We start from the raw sequence: 19888 nt of genomic DNA, 5'->3' as shown, positions 1-19888 counted from the left end.
CTCTGAAAAAACACTGCAAAAAATGATCTTCCCAAAATGCATTCCTGTGCACATGCTCACATCTGTGCATGGCTCGCCCACCCCGGGCAGCATTCACGCTCCTTGGAACGACATTTGAGGCCCTTGGGGCGTCTCATGGCCCTTACCCCCACTTAGCTTCACAGATCTCATGTGTAATCATTTACATCTTTGGTCTTCCTTAAGTCTCTCATTTTAATTATTATACTGTCTGCCTGTACAGAATTTTAGTTTTTGTATTTTCCTCAAACTTTATACTATTTTTAAAGTTTAGGGTATCCCTGGACCCAAGTATCTTCTAATAAACTGTAAACTTCAACAACTTTAAAAATAATACCTACTGAAATAAAAATGAGTTGTTTCTTCTCATTAGTCAGCATCTCCAAAAACTTCATATTGTCATTGATTTTGGTATGAAAATATTTCTTTCAACATTTTCTACCCAAAGTGTTTTTCCAGGATCTCTCAGGTGTCACGTGATCTACAGAGCTGCTTATAAAATGTGTCCTAATGATTTGCCCTTTTTGGACAAATCAATAAATCATTCTTGTAGTGTTGGCTCTGACTGAGATTAAATAATGGATAAAAATAATATATATATTTTTTACTTTACTATGAAGTTGATCCTTTAAATGAAGTTGAACGTTGGCAGAGAATTTAAAAATCTAAGATCAGAGGAGACAGAAAAGAATCATGTGCTCTGCTGTACTGAACTTTGGCTGGTGGTTAGAATTGAGAGATGGATGTTGCCATCTTCACTGGGACTGTCACCACCTGATTCTTGATAATGCTTTCACTGATAGAGAATAGTGTACTTTGGAAATACTTTTACATGCACCATACTACCTGTTCTTTCACAGCCCTATGAGATAAGCAGGCCAGGGGTTAGTCATCCCTAGTGGGACCATCCCTAGTGGAGGCCTGAGGACCTAAGCACCCTGCCAAGGTCCTCCTCCTAGTTATGACGGCACAAGATGTCAGGTGCCATGCCAGTCACATTGCACAATCTGCCATTCAGCCCACCTTTTGACCCCGGAGGAAGATATTTTCACCACCACTCTACAGATGAAGAAACAGCGGCTCAGAGAACTCAAGCTCAAGGTCACACAGCTGGTAAGTGGCAAAACTGGGGTTTGGACCAATCTTTCTGGTCTTTAGTACATGTTTCCCCAAGTCTACTTGTGGGGTCGTTCGTCTCCTCCAGGCTGACAGGAGCATCAGTGAGACTGAGAAATGACATTCCAGGTCAGAGGGGCACAGGATGAAATGGTGGCCTCGTCTGAAAGTCAGTGCCTGCAGTTGGTCCCATACTAGTCACGACTCCACCCCTTACGCATACACTATGTTACGTGCTTACAAAGCACCCTTACCTCATTTGATTCCCACAATTCCCTAGAAGGCCATGCAGTAGCGAGCTGGATATCCTCATTTAACAGATAAGCGAGGCTCAGAGAGGTCACATGCTTTGCTCAAAATCACACAGCAAAGGCCAGAACAAGATCTAGGTGCTTTTTGCCAACATCACTGGACAGCATGATTAAAGGAGATGGGCTTGGGGGCTGAAATGAGCTGGCCAAGGCACCAACCTTTCCTGAGATGGTCTTGATCTGCTTGGAGCTCAGAGGCTCGAAGTCCACGCCGATGTAGCCCTCCATGGCAGCAAGCAGATTCTTCCGGAGACAACGGGATGAGTTGGCTTCTGTGTGCACCTGCTCCCACCAGGAAGGCTCATACCAGCCCGGGATGATCCATTGGTATTTGCTACCGTACATATTCTCCTCATATGCCTGCAACAGATGGGTTGACCATGAAGGCACCAAGAGACAAACATTTGTTCAAAGCTTTGTACCCTGTGGGAAAGGTGGAGGGGACTCAGGGTTCCTCGTACTAGAGGATTTGTTAATTTTTCTATTACTTGCTTGGTCTCCTCCTCATTATCTCTCAAGGGATATAAGGTAGTTTATAGGAAACATGTATATTAAAATAATAAAACACTGAATAAAATAAAAACATAAGTGCCTGGGAAAATATAGATTATAATATGCTTATTGGAGGTAAAGGGAACAGAACGTAGACAAGTCCACCAAAGGTTCCAACACTATAGATATAAGCTACATATTTCACCACAAACTTCCTGGCAGCCCAAGAGAAAAGGGCAACAATATTAATTGCATAGCTCTTATTTTCAGTAAGGAGAAAACATACTAGTTCTTCAGGGACACAAAATGTTTTCTAGGCTTTAATCCCTAAACAAAATGCCTCATATGGAGGTCACTGTCAAATTAGCTAGCATGGTATCAACACCACCCCTACAACAAACAGATTTCATAAGGCTATTTTTGTATAGATCTTTACTAAAAGCTGAGATCATAACCTTAAAATATAATCCAGGGCGGAGCAATTTTGCAAGGGGCCAAGAAAATTTAATGTAAGCATACAACTTATATAAGATGTCACTTGGCAAACTGAACATCTCTCTAAATCTTTACCCAAAGCATGGTGTACATAAATCCAGATCCTAAAAAAAAAGTCCCTTATATTTATATACTTTACACGCATCTTTTTTGTCATTCATGTCCACCCTTTGAGATGGTCTAGGCAGAGTTTATTATCCTCATTTTAGAGATGACGAAACTGGAAACCAGAGAGGGAAAGTCACTTTTCCAAGGTCCACAGTCTGGAACCTAGGTCTGCCTACTCTTACGCTGCAAAGCCACACTGCCTGCCTCCCATTTAAACAAGAAGTTGTCAGACTGTTCTAATATACCCCCATTTGGCTTTAATTCTTACTGTGATGATTTTTTTATCTGGAAAAGCATGCTTTTTGATAGCTTAGATGCACCCAGAAAATCCCAATTTGTAGGTATGTCACATTCCATCAGAGTTGGGTCCAGAATGGAGTAGAGCTCACATTCCTATCAGTAATCAAAACACCCAGAAGTGACTACAGAGAGCAGTGGTGTACGTAAATGCTCTCTGCGCACTGTGATGAACTGTATACATTAAAAAATGTGCACCTTAAACGATCCAGCAATTTGTTCCTAGGGAGCCACCTATGTCAGGAGGACACGTTGGGAAACAATTCACGTCACACTCCTTTATGTTCCTTGGCTTAGAACAGAGACAGCATAGAGGCCAGGAGGGTGTGGAGAAAGAAGCCTGCAACATTGCTCTGGATGCCAGGGACATTTTGGCTGCCCTCCACTTAGGCTCCAGCATGCTAATCGACGGTCTGCCCAGAAAGGGTGGGCCAGAGCCCTTTATATTTGTGTATATTAGAGAATAGTTACTGTTGAGTCTAAGAGTTAGAGGTGTGTTCCCTTCATTCCTACATCTGAGGAGGCAACTCTTCTAAGACTCTCTCAACACCTGAAAAAGCCCAGCCTGCAGTGTGGAGCATCTCACTGGGGTAAGTGTGAATTAGAATATTTGTTCCTTAGCTTAAGCTCAGATTCCATCTCTATGGCCTCTGTCCATTGATTCAGTGAAGCCACCGGAGATTAAACTGAAATTGTTTCATAAGAGAGCCCTTCAACTATCTCAAGGTAATGATCATATCACCTCTTCTCTAGACTCCTCTAATGATATGGGACTTTCACGTCCCTCATTCTAGACACTGTATTTCTCATAATGCAGCCTCAGATCATAGTCATTTTTTCCAGCAACTACCTTGTAATGCTGCCCCAATCAAAACTGTTGTAGAAAAAACACAGAGAGCCCTAATATTACAATTATATAACAAAACCCCAGTTCAACAAAACTGGCTGGGGGCTAGACCTTTGAACAAAAGCGTCATCCCAATGACCCCAGGTCATTTAATCAATGGCAGAACCTGTGAGACTTCACAACTCTCATCTTTCCCTGGCAGGGAGGAACTCACATATATTGAGCCCCTATTATGTGCTAGGCCATTTATATACATTATCTTATTTTATTCTCACAACAACCCTATGAGTTATGTGCTATTATCTCTATCTTATAGATGAAGACATTGAGGCTCAGAGATTGAGGAATTTGCTCAAACACATTCAGCTAAGTCAAGAGGACAAGATTCAAAGCCTGTTTTTTTAAGTTTCTCTCTTTTCTTAGCAAAACAAACAAAGTAAAACTTTCTGGAAGCTTTCTCAGTCTTAAAAGGTTGAGGCAAGGTAGCGCCACTTATTACGAATGTATGGTAAGTAAGCGTCAACAGATACTTAGTGAGGACATGAGGAGGTCTTCTGATCAGATGCAAAGGCAGATTTGCATTATTCTCTGAGACCAAAGACTGTGTGATAATTTAGAGGCAGCATGGAGCAGGAAGTCAGGAGCCTCCCAGTGATCTGCTGTGATAGCTGTCTGACCTGCCATTGTTCTGTTAGGTGTTCCTTGTGAGTGAATTTTCCAGAAAACAGAAGTTCAGTCCATTTGAATGACAACACATTTTGTTTACAATATTAGTCAATTTTGATGAAGATAAAATTTTTTCTACTGATTTTTTTGAAAAAAAAAAGAAAAAAGACTATAGTCAAGTGGCACTAGATTCTCTGCCACATACCAGCTGGGTAACTCTGGCACACAACTCCTTGGACCTTGCTTTTCTCATCTATAGCCTGTGGAAAGCAAAGCCCATCTCACTGGGTTGGTGTAGGAATTAAATGAGGTAATATATGAACAAAAAAACAACCTAATCAAAAAATGGGCAGAAGATCTAAATAGACATTTCTGCAAAGAAGACATACAGCTGGCCAATAGACACATGAAAAGATGCTCAACATCGCTAATTATTAGAGAAATGAAAATCAAAATTACAGTGAGATATCACCTCACACTGGTTAGAATGGCCATCATTAAAAAGTCTAGAAATAGGGCTTCCCTGGTGGCGCAGTGGTTGTGAGTCCACCTGCCGATGCAGGGGACGCGGGTTCATGCCCCGGTCCGGGAAGATCCCACGTGCCACGGAGCAGCTGGGCCCGTGAGCCATGGCCGGTGAGCCTGCGCGTCCGGAGCCTGTGCTCCACAATGGGAGAGGCCACAACAGTGAGAGGCCCACGTACCGCAAAAAAAAAAAAAAAAAAAAAAGTCTAGAAATAATAAATGCTGGAGAGGGTGTGGAGAAAATGGAACCCTCCTACACTGTTGGTGGGAATGTAAATTGGTGCAGCCACTATGGAAAACAGTATGGAGGTTCCTTAAGAAACTAAAAATAGAGTTGTCATATGATCCTGCAATCCCACTCCTGGGCATATATCTGGAGAAAAATCTAATTCGAAAAGATACATGCATCCCTATGTTCACAGCAGCACTATTTACAATAGCCAAGACATGGAAGCAACCTAAATGTCCATCGACAGATGAATGGATAAAGAAGAAGTGATACATATATACAGTGGAATACTGCTCAGCCATAAAAAAGAATGAAATAATGCCATTTGCAGCAACATGGATGGACCTAGAGATTATCATACTAAGTGAAATAAGTCAGACAAAGACAAATACTATGATATCATTTATATGTCGAATCTGAAACATGACACAAATGAACTTATTTACAAAACAGAAACAGACTCACAGACATAGAAAATAAACTTATGGTGTCCAAAGGGGAAAGGGGGGGAGGGATAAATTAGGAGTTTGGGATTAGAAGATATCAATTACTATATATAAAATAGATAAACAACAAGATCCTACTGTATGGCACAGGGAACTATATTCAATATCCTGTAATAAACCACAATGGAAAAGAATATGAAAAAGAATATATATCTGAATCACTTTTCTGTACACCAGAAAGTAACACAAGTTTGTAAATCAACTATACTTCAATAAAAAAGAAATAATAAATGAGGTAATATGTGTACCATGCCTGGCCAACACTACGTGCGGGAACATTGTGGCTGCTCCTTCTCATGCCACTCTCTTTTCCAGAACTCATGGCTTTATTCTGAAAATTAACCACTCCTATGGGCCATGCACAGTGATACTTTTGGGCATGGCCCAAACACCAAATGGCCCCAGACTATTGTTCTTGGAGTTTCTGATCTACTTTTTTTTTGGTACGTGGGCCTCTCACTATTGTGGCCTCTCCCGTTGCAGAGCACAGGCTCCGGACGCACAGGCTCAGTGGCCATGGCTCACGGGCCCAGCCGCTCCGCGGCATGTGGGATCTTCCCGGACGGGGGCATGAACCCGTGTCCCCTGCATCGGCAGGCGGACTCTCAACCACTGCGCCACCAGGGAAGCCCTCTGATCTACTTTTGATGGCTTTGTCTCCTTTCTAGTTGTCAGGTCTAGGCTGTCACTTTCACTGTCATGAAATCCCTCTCCTTACTCTGAATTTGCTGCTTTTAAACTGCTATGGAAAGCAGGGAGTGTTAAACATACGTGCCGAAAAAAGTACACAGCACAGGCTTTGAGTGAGGGTCTAAAAGGCTCTCCTACAAGGGAGGTAGACTGGGCTTAAATATAGCATACAGTGTCTAAAGCAACTGCAGAGAGGCCTCTGGGCCTCCATTCTGGTATTCTCACGTTCAGAAGGGCTGAGATTGTTGGACATGTGAGCCTTAAGAAGCTGCTTGTATCTTTGTCTGTCTCCTTTGCCAAATAGGGAGTTCCTGGAGGGTGGTGTCTGCTCCTTCCAGGATCCCCAGTGCTTAGCACAGTGCCTGGTGTAAGAGGGCACCCAATAAATGGTTGTAGAGTGACTGACTGAACACATTTTCAGTTTACTTGGTCACCTTGGTTTTCATTGTTTTTGTCTCTAGTAGGAATGTGATCTCAGGACCTGTGGCCACCAAATGGGCCCTACCAGGTGATGATGGGCAGTCTTGAGCTCATGTTCTTCAGTCCCATGAACGACTTTGTTCTCATTAGCTGCAGACAGGTAGCCATGATGTAATTTAAAAATCCAATTTCCTCTTTTTATTGTTTCCTTTTGCCTCCTCACTTCCTCAGGCAAGAAGGATATTTCCCTTTTATAGGCATTTCATAACCATAATAGTAATAAATCCTCACATCAGTAAAGCAGTTAACAGTTGGGATCACAGTCACCCTTCGGTGGCCTTGTTTAAGCCTCTCGACAATCGTATGAGGCCAATAAGACAGGGGTTGTCGCTTCCATTTTAGAGGTGAGGCAGCCGGGGGCTGGAGTTGTAAAGTGGCCTGCTTGAGGTCACACAGCTGGCAGAACTAAAACCAGAACCCAGGTCAGAGTGCTTGAGAATTTAGAATAGACCACCAAGGAGGGAGGAGAAGACAAAAGCGACAGGCCACGCTCGTCCTTTGCTGGAACTGAAATGAACATTTTGCCACAGGGCTATAAATAGTCCTTGCATTTGCTAGAGACTACTCTCCCCTTGGGTGGCAGGTCCAATCTCAAGAACATGCAGGGGCTTCCCTGGTGGCGCAGTGGCTGAGAGTCTGCCTGCCGATGCAGGGGACAGGGGTTCGTGCCCCCGTCCGGGAAGATCCCACATGCCGCGGAGCGGCTGGGCCCGTGAGCCATGGCCGCTGAGCCTGCGCGTCCAGAGCCTGTGCTCCGCAACGGGAGAGGCCACAACAGTGAGAGGCCCACGTACTGCGAAAAAACCAAAACCAAAACCAAAACCAAAAAGAACATGCAGCAACACGCTGCAAAGTTTGCACTGCAGCATTTGGATGGCAAAGATGCGGTTGTCTCCATCCCATTGTGCTCTGACCCTGACATGGGTGGAGAGGTTCTCTCCCAGGGTCTCTGCTCCGAGCAGCCCCTCCCTCCATCACACACCAGAGTTTTGATTCAGTGTGAGGACACTGAGAAGACTCTCCTCAGGACCTTCCAGGCCTGCCAGAAGAACTCCTTCCTAACCAGATAAGACTGACAGTCCTGACAGGCAGATCCATCTGATGGTCTGACACACGGAATAAACCCCCAACCAAAAACCTCTGAGAAACCACTCAGTGAATAAAGCAGCCAGCAAAGACTCTAAGAAAAAGTCCATCTGAAGATACCCAAAGTCCAAGAGGAAGAAGAAAGTGGGATGAAGAGTTGGGATGATGTCCCGTGCTGTGTAGAAGGCAAGCAGCCTGGGGCTTTGGGTCAAGAGGAAGACAGCCATGCCGTCTGTTCTGAAATAGAAACCATGCTGCTGGAAATGCCACTCAGAAAATAACCACAGTGCACAGCATGGAGGGAAATCACAGCCACGCCTCAGCTTAGGGTTTGGCTCAAATCAGAACAGGAGGGGACTTCCCTGGTGGTCCAGTGGGTAAGACTCTGTGCTCCCAATGCAGGGGGCCCAGGTTTGACTGCTGGTTGGGGAACTAGATCCCGGATGCATGCCGCACCTAAGAAGTCCACATGCCACAACTAAGAGCCTGCATGCTGCAACTAAAAGAAGATCCCTCCTGCTGCAACTAAAAGATCCTGCGTGCTGCAACTAAGACCCAGTGAAGCCAAGATAAATAAAGAAATAAATACTAAAAACAAATGAAAAAAATAGGAGGTCTGTCTGCATTTTGTGCAAACAGGAGATGGCCAGTGCTCAGTGTGGCAACTTCACAGATCATTTTTATTAATTTACTTTTCCTCAATTGATCGACAATCATCCACCATGTGCCAGCTATTTGCAAGGTCTTGGGGATATGTAGGGGGCTTCCCTGGTGGCGCAGTGGTTGAGAATCTGCCTGCTAATGCAGGGGACACAGGTTCGAGCCCTGGTCTGGGAGGATCCCCCATGCCGCGGAGCAACTAGGCCTGTGAGCCACAACTACTGAGCCTGCGCGTCTGGAGCCTGTGCTCTGCAACAAGAGAGGCCGCAATAGTGAGAGGCCCGCACACCACGATGAAGAGTGGCCCCGGCTTGCCACAACTAGAGAAAGCCCTCGCACAGAAACGAAGACCCAACACAGCCAAAAATCAATAAATAAACAAATTTGGTTTTTTTTTTAAAAAAAAAAAAAACCAAAAAACCCAGCTTCTTCTCTAAAAAGTTATGTCTTCTAATTGGAGCATTATTTTCCTTTTCTAAATGGGCCATTTCTGGACCTTAGATGGTAACATGCAAAGTATTATGACTTTTGAAATAAAATGTATTAAATCAATTTGCTCCATTTTTTTTCAATTTTTCTCATGTTCCTCCTTAGATTTTCATATGGAAATACTCCTTAATTACCCTTAACTGAGACACAGGATGCTTAACACAATCTAGGAAAGTCCATCAGTTAGTAAATTCGTCAGCCCAATGGTGGTCCATTCCATCCTCAGAGACCTTACATAAACAAATAAAAAAAGGTTGCTGACATTTGCTGAGGGCTCACTGTACGTCAGCCACTATGCAAGGTGTTTTTGCTCATTTAAGCTCCACAACAATCCTATGAGACAGGTGTTATTATTATCCTCACTTTACAGATGAGAAAACTGAGGTTCAGAAAGTGTCAACAAGCCCAAATTCAGTTACTAAGCTGCAGACCACTAGTTCAAGCCCAAGCAGACTGACTCCTGAGCACTAAGCTTCACGCAGCGTCCCCTGAAATGTCAGCCTATAGCTTCTCCTTCCTCCCTGCTATTTTGAAAGGTGATCAGGTGGTTCCCACTTTGCTCCTGGGCCTTCATGAGGAAATATCCCTGGGTGACTATGGTTTCCGGTCGCTGCTCTCTCCTTACTCCTGGGCTCTTTTCAGTTTCTGCATCTCTCCTGAAATGGGGCACCAGGAGCTGAGCAGGATACCCCAGGTGGGGTCTCTCCAGCAGAGAGCAGAGGGACGACCCGCCCTAGTTGTGGACGTGCAGCCTGAGGTCACCTCGGCTCCCTGGAAGCTGTGCTCACACTGGTTACTCACGGTAACCTTGAGGTCAACTGAGACTCCAAAGTCTCTTTTGTTCTAAACGCACAGTACTCCTCAGCTATACCTCTATCATCTTGGACATAGGCAGCCCAATTTGTTCTAATATAACCTTATATTGGGACTATTAGATTTAGTCTTCCTGGATTCAATTAAACATTCCAGCTTGTTAAGGTTCTTTACACCCTGGCTATCTTCCAACATATTTCACAACTTCTAAAATTCCTATACGCCTATTTTTACAATCTCATCCAAGTTACTGAAAAAAGGTCAAAGAAAACAGAGGCCTGTGGCCCATCACTAGAGACCGCACCTAGAATAACCTCAGTCTAAGAGGAGGAGCTTATTGGGTAGACAATTCATGTAACTAGGCTCTCATTCTGTTGATTTCTCTCCTGACCCTGAGGTGGAGGAGGGTGAGCCAGGGCATCAGAATGGAAAGACATAGTCCCTGTGTTAGAACTCTTACATATGCTCAGGTTAGAATATCATGTGGAGAGGGCTTCCCTGGTGGCGCAGTGGTTGAGAGTCCACCTGCCGATGCAGCGGACACGGGTTCGTGCCCCGGTCCGGGAAGATCCCACATGCCGCGGAGTGGCTAGGCCTGTGAGCCATGGCCACTGAGCCTGCGCGTCCGGAGCCTGTGCTCTGCAATGGGAGAGGCCACAACAGTGAGAGGCCCACGTACCACAAAAAAAAAAAAAAAAAAGAATATCATGTGGAGAAAAGAGGATTTGACTGGGAATCAGGTGAATGGGGATGGAGCCCGGTTCTGCCATAAAACAACCCTTGGACAAGCTTCTCCACCTCTCTAGGCTTCTAGCTCCTTATCTGTAACAAGGGTACAATAGTAGGGTACAATAAAGCAAGGGTAACAATAGTAGCTTCACATGGTTATTGGAAAGATTAAGTGAGATAAGGTTTAAGAATATACTTTGTCACCTATCACACACCAGACAATTAAAAGGATTCAGTGGTAGATACTGAACAGTTGACGGTCTGTGCTAAACCTGAGTCTCTGAGCCCTGCTTACAGGGCAGGAAGGGGTCTGAGGCCTCCCGGTCTCGCCCTGGAATCTGGTGTCTCCCTCTGTGTGGTGCACACAGCACTGCTCCATTAAGCAAGGCTGGGTGGAGGAGACTTAAAACTAGCTGGCAGCGCTGAAGCAATGGTAAGACAGTGGGTTTGGTAAACTGAGGTTCCTGGTTCCTCCTACAACTGCACTGTTCTGAGTCCTGGGGTTTTAGCTCCACGGAAAGATGAAAGAGCAGTGAGAATAACACTTCTGCTTCCAACACCCCAGACTCCGGTCCACTCAAGGACCAGGCAGTGACACTGAGTGCAAGAAAACGCTTCATGAACCTCCCCAAAGACATCCATGACACAACCAAAGTGTTACTTACACAACAGAACACTTTTGCTGCCATATTCTGGTCAAACTGGCCAAGGATGATCCGCACGTCGTTGCCCTGTGGACAGAAGGACACGATGTGAAGGTGAGCGTGTGATCGGCACAGCCCAGAGGGCTCGAGGCAGCGGGCAGGGATCATTCACATGCCCCAGGCTCCCCAGCAAGAGCTCTGCCTGAGGGGGTGGGCAGGGCAAAACCTCACCCCCCAGCCCAGCCGAGCCTGGATCTATGGCTCTCTCTGGGCCCAGCTTTCCCTCAGCTACTGCTGTTGGCCCTGCGTGGTCTCGTGGGTAAACCCTGGGGCTGGAGGCTAAAGGCTCTGAGGAGCCTCATTGTCTCCCCTGCTCTCCTCCAACAAGGGCAGGCAAACGCTCCGGGGCACTGAGACAGCGTCTGCTCTCCGTCCTCACTCTACACATAGGGAAACTGAGGCCAGAGGAGAGAAAGTAACTTCTAAGGTCCCCAGGGGAGTTGGCAGCGGAAACAGGTTCCCAGCCAACACCCCCTCCCCCTCTAGTATTCTAGACTTTTCCACCTTTCTCGAGTCCACAGAGCTTCCCAATTAAGAAGTTTCAGAGTCTCTTTGAGTTCTCAGCTTTGTTCAAATCTCAGCTCCACTTGGGTGGCCTCAAGTGGCTCCTTTTCCCATCTTAGCCTCAATTTCCTCATCTGCAAAATGCAGATAATGGCAGTACTTAGAGGGCTGCTGAGAGGACTAAATGAGATAATCCTCATAGAGTGCTTAACATAGTTCCTGGCACAGAGTAAACACCCAGCTAGAATTAGTGTCTTATAACCTTCTCCCAACCTATTCTTCTCCCTTTATTTCAAAGGAAAATCTATATTCAAAAGCTCTATAAATGGTTACTTATTATCTTAATATCTCAATATGGTTAATAGGTATATATTGTACCATGGGTCCTATCACTCATTTATTCATTCAACAAACATTTACTGAGTGTCTGCTTGAGGCTCCCTCCTGGGTCAGGGTAAGGGGTTCTCGGTTGCTTTCTAGGGGAAGGGACCCTGCCCTGCCCCCATATAGAACAGGCAGAAGGAGGATGTACAGGTAGCCTCCAGGAAACCAGCCAGGCCCCGGCCCACACGCTTGCTCCATCCCAGTCCTGCCCTCCGCACTGACACTCAGCCCTGCAGGTGATGTTACCTTGCTGCCATTTACCCCGTCCTTTCCAGCAAGCCTCAAGGCTCTTTGATGCATAAAGAAGAGAAACATCCCTTTAAAGATCAGTTTTTAGCATCTTTCAAAATTGGAAAGTGCTGACTGGGAGGCCATTTTACTCATCATGTACTTTAGCAAAATAAAAAAGACTTGGATTCTAAAATCACCCTTCATTTGCAAGCAAGAATGGAAAGAAGAAAAAAAATTTTCCTCTGAAAGGACTTTAAAAGATCATTAACAGAGCAGTTGAAGGAAGGCAAGCCTTTGTCATCACCATGGCTGCAATGCTATAGAAAGTTCTAAGCTGCTTCTGTTCTGTGGCCATACTCCCGGGCACACTCCAGGGTCTTTCTGCTTGTTTGTTGAATTTTTTATAGCATTTCTTGCTGCTAACAGTATTCACCTACCCATATCCATCCATCCATCCATCCATCCATCCATCCATCCATCCATCCATCCAGCAAACATTTATGGAGCATCTACTTTGTACCAAGCCCTGTGTTGCTAAACACGGTATAGTAGAAACAGCTTATTGGATTTTGGAGTCAGAGAGACCTGGGTTCACATCCCAGCTCCGGCACTGACCAGCTACATGACCCTGGGTCTTAATGTCCTGGAGCCTCAATCTCCTCATCTCTGAAATGGGGATAATATTCCCTGCCTGACCCAGTGGTTGTAGGATTCATGGTAATGAAACCCACCCACTGGCTTCCATGGTGCTCTCTCCTGGTTCCCTCCTGCCTCCTGGTCATTCCTGCTCAGACTCTCAATCAGCTCCTCGTCTTTCTGCCCATCCCTAATGCTGGTGTTCCATACAGTTCTGCCCTCATCACTCTCCCTGGGCAATCTCATTCATGACCCCAGCCACAACTCCCCTCTGAGCATTGTGGACTCCCAAGTCTCTCTCCCCAGCCCAGACTTTTCTCCAGTTGCCCCCTGGACACCTCCACTTGGATTCTCTCAACATGCCCCAAGTTGAACTCCTCATAATTCCCAACATGCCTACTTCCTCCTCCTGTATTGTCCATCTCTAGAACAGAGTTGTCAACCTCCTACTCCCTAAGATCATAAACTTGGGAGCCATTCTAGATTCACTCCTCTCCTCATCTTAGCCATAACCATGGCCTGTTGGTTCTGTCTGCTCACTAGCTTCCTGAATCGCCCCCATGTCTCCAGCCCCATTGCCCTGGGTTTAGCCACCATCACTCCCTACGTGGTGAACCACTACAGCCTCCCAGCTGGATCCCTGCCTTTAGTCCTGCTCCATCCACCCAGTCTCCAGAAAGCACACAAGGGGATCATTCCAAGATTGAAATTTGATTATGTAAAATCTTTCCATGGCTCCTGGAGCTTTACAGATCAAACTCTGAGCTCCTTGGAACATTCCAAATTTTTTACCAACTCACTCCTGCTCATTTCTCTAATCACATTTTTTGCTACTCCTCCACAGCAGGGAGAATGAACTACCTGCAGTTCTCTTAAATGGTCTGCCATTCACTCCTTCATTCATTCACTCATTCATTCGTTCACTTTCTCACTCTGTCCCCTTTCTTTCTTTCTACAAGTTCATTCATCCAGAATGCCATTCCCTCCCACCCTACACGCTGTGCCTGGAGAGCTGCTACTCCCCCTTCCTGCCTTAGCTCAGGCATTCCTACTCTGAGAAACCATCTCTGTCCCATTAGGCTTGGTGGTCATTTGCTCCTCTGTGGGCCCAGAGCACTCTGTGCTTCCCTCTATCATGGCCTGAGTCTACTTGTTTGTTTTCCCCATTGGACTGAGGATAACTTGATCCATCTCTGGGTCTCCAGCTCCCAGAACAAGGCATGACACATATATCAATAAATAGGTATTAAATGTGTGATTAAGTGAATGAATGCTGTGTGAAGCACAAGCACAATGCCTGGCCCACATTGGCTATTCAATATCTGCTGGTTATTATCATCAACTGCACTAATATCCTGCTAGCCTAGGGCCTAGGTACTGGTTGGGTTCACCATGTTCATTTCTTGAATGGACCGAGGGACTCGCATCTTCATGGTTGACCACCTGACCACCTGCTAACAGATAAATAAACAGCTCTGCCACTTGTGGACCATTTAGTGTCTCTGTTGCCATGACAACCAAGTTGCATTGACTACTTGGTTCTATGCTCCCAAACTTTTAGGACTGGATGGGGGCCCAAGGGATCGCTGATCTTGTTAACCCCTTCCCAGAGAGGCAAAAATCTTTCCCAAATCCAGCACAGCACCCCAAAACCAGCAATCTTGCCTTGGTGTCCCCTGACCATTAGAGGGTCCTGGAGAAAGAGCCTATCCGGGGCCAGGTTATGCCTGATGCAGGAAGCTATTCACACCCACTCTGACTCTAGACAGTGAGTAAGAAGGGCAAGATGCTGCAAAGCCTGGGAGAAAAGAGGACGAGCCAGCACTCAGTGCAGGTGGAGCCTGGATCCCAGGGTAGGGAGAGGATAATGGGAAATATGACTGGACTGGGATCCTTAGGGGGCCCATGAGAGCAGCATAAAGAGTTGAAGGTGCTTCTCAAAATGGGATATGTGTACTCCCAGGGCAGAGGAGTTCTCCTGAGAATATGAAAAGTGCGGATATGCCTGGTTCTTCTTTCTGGAGTAGCAATTTATTGGAAGATTCAGGGGTGAAGGGAAACATTTTGGATCGGGGGAATCTTAAAAGTTTTTAACACACCCACACTCTCACAAAAGTTCCAGAATCACACTTTTCAATGTTGCATAACTTGTATGTTTTCCTTAAAATCCAGAGAGAGGAAAGAGATTTTGTGTTGGCAGTGGACCCTGCTTCTGGCCAAGCCCGCCCACCTCCCTACCAGGGGTATCAGTGCACTCTCCTCTATGGCTGAAAGGGCTTTGGGGCAGTTGAAGGACTGCCAGGGGTAGGGGAGGACAGCCATGACCATCTCTAAGGATGACAGTGCAGAATGGTGCTGTGATGTTAGAGCTGGAACGTGGCAGAGGGCAGGGTCTCAAAAAGCCCTGCCATGGACTCTTGGCTCTGCAGGGGGCCGCCTGGAGTGAAAGTAGATGTCCCGAGATCAGACAAATGACAGCTTCTTTTTAGAGGGCTAGATCTAAGGTAATGGATGGTAGCAGAGACCTATGTTCACACCCTCAACAGGCCACACCCATGGGGGGCAAAAATGGAAGGGAACAGCCATGGGGCAGGAGGCCTGGGGAGGGGTACTCAGTCCAAACCCTGGGTGGATTTCCCTTCCTCTTCCCTGGCCCCTCTCATCTGTTGTCTAGGACCTCTTTGTCTCTGGGGCCCTTAAAGGGAGCTAAAATCTCACATATAAAAAATGACACTTAAGAAGGATGACTCAATTCAAAGCACTACTGTATAAACCCCCACTTTACACGGGATCCTAGCAGAGTCAAAATAAATGACAGCTCCCGATCTCTTTCTAGCCACTGCCCTAGGAGGTACGTGCTATAATTATGTTCACTCTGGATAGTTTCATGAGCAAACTGAGGCCCAAAGACTTAAGCAACTTTCCTAGGCACAGCAGACACTGTTGGTCCTGCTGGATCCCCTCCTCGGGGCTAGTGCACCCAACCCAGCTGCAGCGATGGTGGGCTGCCACCAGCTCCCTCCCTTCTCTGGAGAACTTCCCTCAGCCAAGGGGAGCTTCCTGGCCCTAGAAGGCCATGTTGTGCCCCACATCCCATAGCAGCCAGTGACTGACTCACATGGGTAGAAAACTCCAGCCCCCTTGCTGAAAGGTGGGACCAGCTCTGTGGTGCAGACTGTGCTCCAGAGATGCGATGAGGCCAGGTTAAACCCATCTCCAGCCAAAAGGCATTCTGGCCTAGCTCCCCTCTTGCCTTATCCTGCTTCTCTCCCCTTCTCCTGAGCCCACTCTCAATAAATCTCTTTCACAAGAATCCCAGGCTCTGTTTCTAGGGAGTTCAACCTAAGACACCAGGTCACAGGGATAAGAAGTGGTGACTCTGGCCTCGACCCAATGTGGGTCTGGCCCCAGAGCCCAAGCATTTGACCACTCACTCCTATATATTACCTCCCACACTGAGAAGGCCAACCCCACCAGGCCTGGGCTGCTGGGGCTCAGTACCGAGTCTGCAGCAATGACTCATGGAGAAAAGTCCTATGGATTTTGAGGTCAAAGGACCTGAGCAGCAAGTGTAACCCTGAGACATTAAGACAGCTGATGTGCATTTAAAAGAGCAGGAAAGCAGAAGGCAACCCATCTTGCTTCCCTGTGACAGCAGTGTGGGGTCCTGCTAGAAGATCAAGGTTGACCCTGACACTGACCTCCTGCCATCTCTGCATCTGTCTCAGCCTACGTTTAATAGCTTCCTGGTTTCCTACAGACGCACACTACCCCACTACCCCACTGGGCTGCTGAAAAATCAAATGAAACCATGTTCAACGTTGTAGAAAGGGGTAAGGTGCAATGAGCCCAAAGGTGGCTGAGCTATTAGAGGCCGGCCATGATGCAGGCTGGGAGGTGCCCCTGACCTGGAGCAGTGGGCACTGGTGAAGTGGTGAGAAGCCCAGGCCTGCTCCGACTCCCCCACTTTGGTCGTGAGACCTGGGGTAAGCCTGAGAGGGTTAGCAAAGATGTTTTCCAAAGTCCCTCTTGGCTCTGACAGACTGATTCCACACCCAGAATGAGTATTCTCTTTTATTTAGCTAAAATTAGTCTTTCTTAGACTTTTTTTTTCTTCTCCAGAAGTGTCCCTAAAAGCAGAGAAGCAGGAGACATATACTCTTAAGGACGGGAGTGAAAAACAGTACAGCCCATAGCAGCCCACTGGCAAAGCATGGCATTTCTTTAAAGTTTATTATTTTATCTTGAAAATTCATGTATATTTAGCCTTCCAATAACATATCTATGTTTATCTTAAGATAAAAATAATGCTTTTTCTTCCCATGTCTCTGAGCAAAACTGGCCTGCTGGGAAGATGCACTACATTTATCCTGTAGCTTTGCATCCCCTTGGGGTGCTGGTATGAACCTCAGGTTCAGGCAGTCAGGCTGGATTCCTGGCCCGTGGGGGGGCAGGTAATTCCCACTAGGACTTTCCTATGAAGCAAAGTGGGGAACAGTTCCCCTCAAGACCTATCTTTGTGGTCTTCCTGTAATAGAATAATGGCTCCCCAAAGATGTCCATGTTCTAATCCCTGGAACCTGTGAATATGCTGTGTGACATAGCAAGGGGGAATTAACATTGCAGATGGAATTAAGGTTGCTAATCAGCTGACTTATAAAATAGGGAGATTTTCCTGGAGTCTGAATCCTGAATGATGGCTTGGGGGCTGCTCCACAGAAGACCAATAAAGCAACTGAAATTGACAGGGACAGAGTAAAGGGACAAAGCAAATGATTAAATAGTTAATCCCACTAAGGGATCATGAGTAAAAGAAAAAAGTATGGGGGACCCCTGTAAGTGAATAATCACTCAAGGAAGCAGGCTTGCCTAGCAACAAAACCATGCAATAGAAGCATGAGACATGCCCCAAAACAATAAAACAATGGTGGAATGAGACCTACATCCTGCCCAGGGAGGTCAGTAATTTAATGACTCCTAGGACATGCTCCTCTGTGCGCACTAAAAACAAAAATATAGGCAATGTTGGACCAGAGTCTGGCTTGGCACAGCCATGTGGCTAACAGGGTCTGGGTGCTCCAGACGGGTGTCAGGCCTGTGCCTCTGAGGTGGGAGAGCCAAGTTCAGGACACTGGACCACCAGAGACCTCCCGGCTCCACATAATATCAAATGGCAAAAGCTCTCCCAGAGATCTCCATCTCAATGCCAAGACCCAGCTCCACTCAACGACCAGCAAGCTACAGTGCTGGACACCCCATGTCAAACAACTAGCAAGACAGGAACACAACACCCCCCAGTAGCAGAGAGGCTGCCTAAAATCATAATAAGGTCACAGACACCCCAAAACGCACCACCAGACGTGGTCCTGCCCACCAGAAAGACAAGATCCAGCCTCATCCACTAGAACACAGGCACCAGTCCCCTATACTAGAAAGCCTACACAACCCACTGAACCAACCTTAGCCACTGGGGGCAGACACCAAAAACAAAGGGAACTACGAACCTGCAGCCAGCGAAAAGGAGACCCCAAACACAGTAAGTTAAGCAAAATGAGAAGACAGAGAAACACACAGCAGATGAAGGAGCAAGACAAAAATCCACAAGACCAAACAAATGAAGAGGAAATAGGCAGTCTACCTGAAAAAGAATTCAGAGTAATGATAGTAAAGATGATCCAAAATTGTGGAAATAGCATGGAGAAAATACAAGAAATGTTTAACAAGGACCTAGAAGAACTAAAGAGCAAACAAACAATGATAATAACACAATAAATGAAATTAAAAATTCTCTAGAAGGAATCAATAGCAGAATAACTGAGGCAGAAGAACGGATAAGTGACCTGGAAGATAAAATAGTGGAAATAACTACCATAGAGCTGAATAAAGAAAAAAGAATGAAAAGAATTGAGGACAGTTTCAGAGACGTCTGGGACAACATTAAACGCACCAACATTAGAATTATAGGGGTCCCAGAAGGAGAAGAGAAAAAGAAAGGGACTGAGAAAATATCTGAAGACATTATACTTGAAAACTTCCCTAATATGGGAAAGGAAATAGTCAAGTCCAGGAAGCACAGAGAGTCCCTACAGGATAAAACAAGGAGAAAACACCAAGACACGTATTAATCAAACTATCAAAAATTAAATACAAAGAAAAAATATTAAAAGCAGCAAGGGAAAAACAACAAATAACATACAAGGGAATCCCCATAAGGTGAACAGCTGACTTTCAGCAGAAACTTTGCAAGCCAGAAGGGAGTGTCAGGTCATATTTAAACTGATGAAGGGGAAAAATCTACAACCAAGATTACTCTACCCAGCAAGGATCTCATTCAGATTCAACGGAGAAATTAAAACCTTTACAGACAAGCAAAAGCTAAGAGAATTCAGCACCACCAAACCAGCTTTACAAATGCTAAAGGAACTTCTCTAGGCAGGAAACACAGGAGAAGGAAAAGACCTACAATAACAAACCCCTAAACAATTAAGAAAATGGTAACAGGAACATACATTATCAATAACTACCTTAAATGTAAATGGATTAAATGCTCCAACCAAAAGACATAGACTGGCGGAATGGATACAAAAACATGACCTGTATTTATGCTGCCTACAAGAGACCCACTTCAGACCTAGGGACACATACAGACTAAAAGTGAGGAGATGGAAAATGATATTCTATGGAAATGAAATCAAAACAATGCTGGAGTAGCAATTCTCATATCAGACAAAATAGACTTTAAAATAAAGACGATTACAAGAGACAAAGAAGGACACTACATAATGATCAAGGGATCAATCCAAGAAGAAGATAACAATTGTAAATATTTAGGCACCCAACATAGGAGCACCTAATACGTAAGGCAAATGGTA

The 19888-nt window shown here is 45.7% G+C and overlaps 1 protein-coding gene across 2 annotated transcripts in view; it reads right to left on the bottom strand.

Moving 5' to 3' along the window:
• GABBR2 (gamma-aminobutyric acid type B receptor subunit 2) overlaps nucleotides 1–19888 on the bottom strand; it is a 365637-nt gene that overhangs the window by 158355 nt on the left and 187394 nt on the right. For both annotated transcript variants that reach the window (XM_067743842.1, XM_067743844.1), the window contains exons 5-6: nucleotides 11223–11288; nucleotides 1605–1805 (exon numbers count right to left, since the gene is read on the bottom strand). In XM_067743842.1, the coding sequence (XP_067599943.1) occupies nucleotides 1605–1805; nucleotides 11223–11288 (267 nt within the window). The remainder of the gene's footprint in view (nucleotides 1–1604; nucleotides 1806–11222; nucleotides 11289–19888) is intronic.

This window comes from Pseudorca crassidens, chromosome 7, assembly GCF_039906515.1.
Source record: "Pseudorca crassidens isolate mPseCra1 chromosome 7, mPseCra1.hap1, whole genome shotgun sequence".
Lineage (NCBI taxonomy): Eukaryota > Metazoa > Chordata > Mammalia > Artiodactyla > Delphinidae > Pseudorca > Pseudorca crassidens.
The sequence above is the reverse complement of the archived record's forward strand: the minus strand, read 5'-3'. Positions and strand labels throughout refer to the sequence as shown.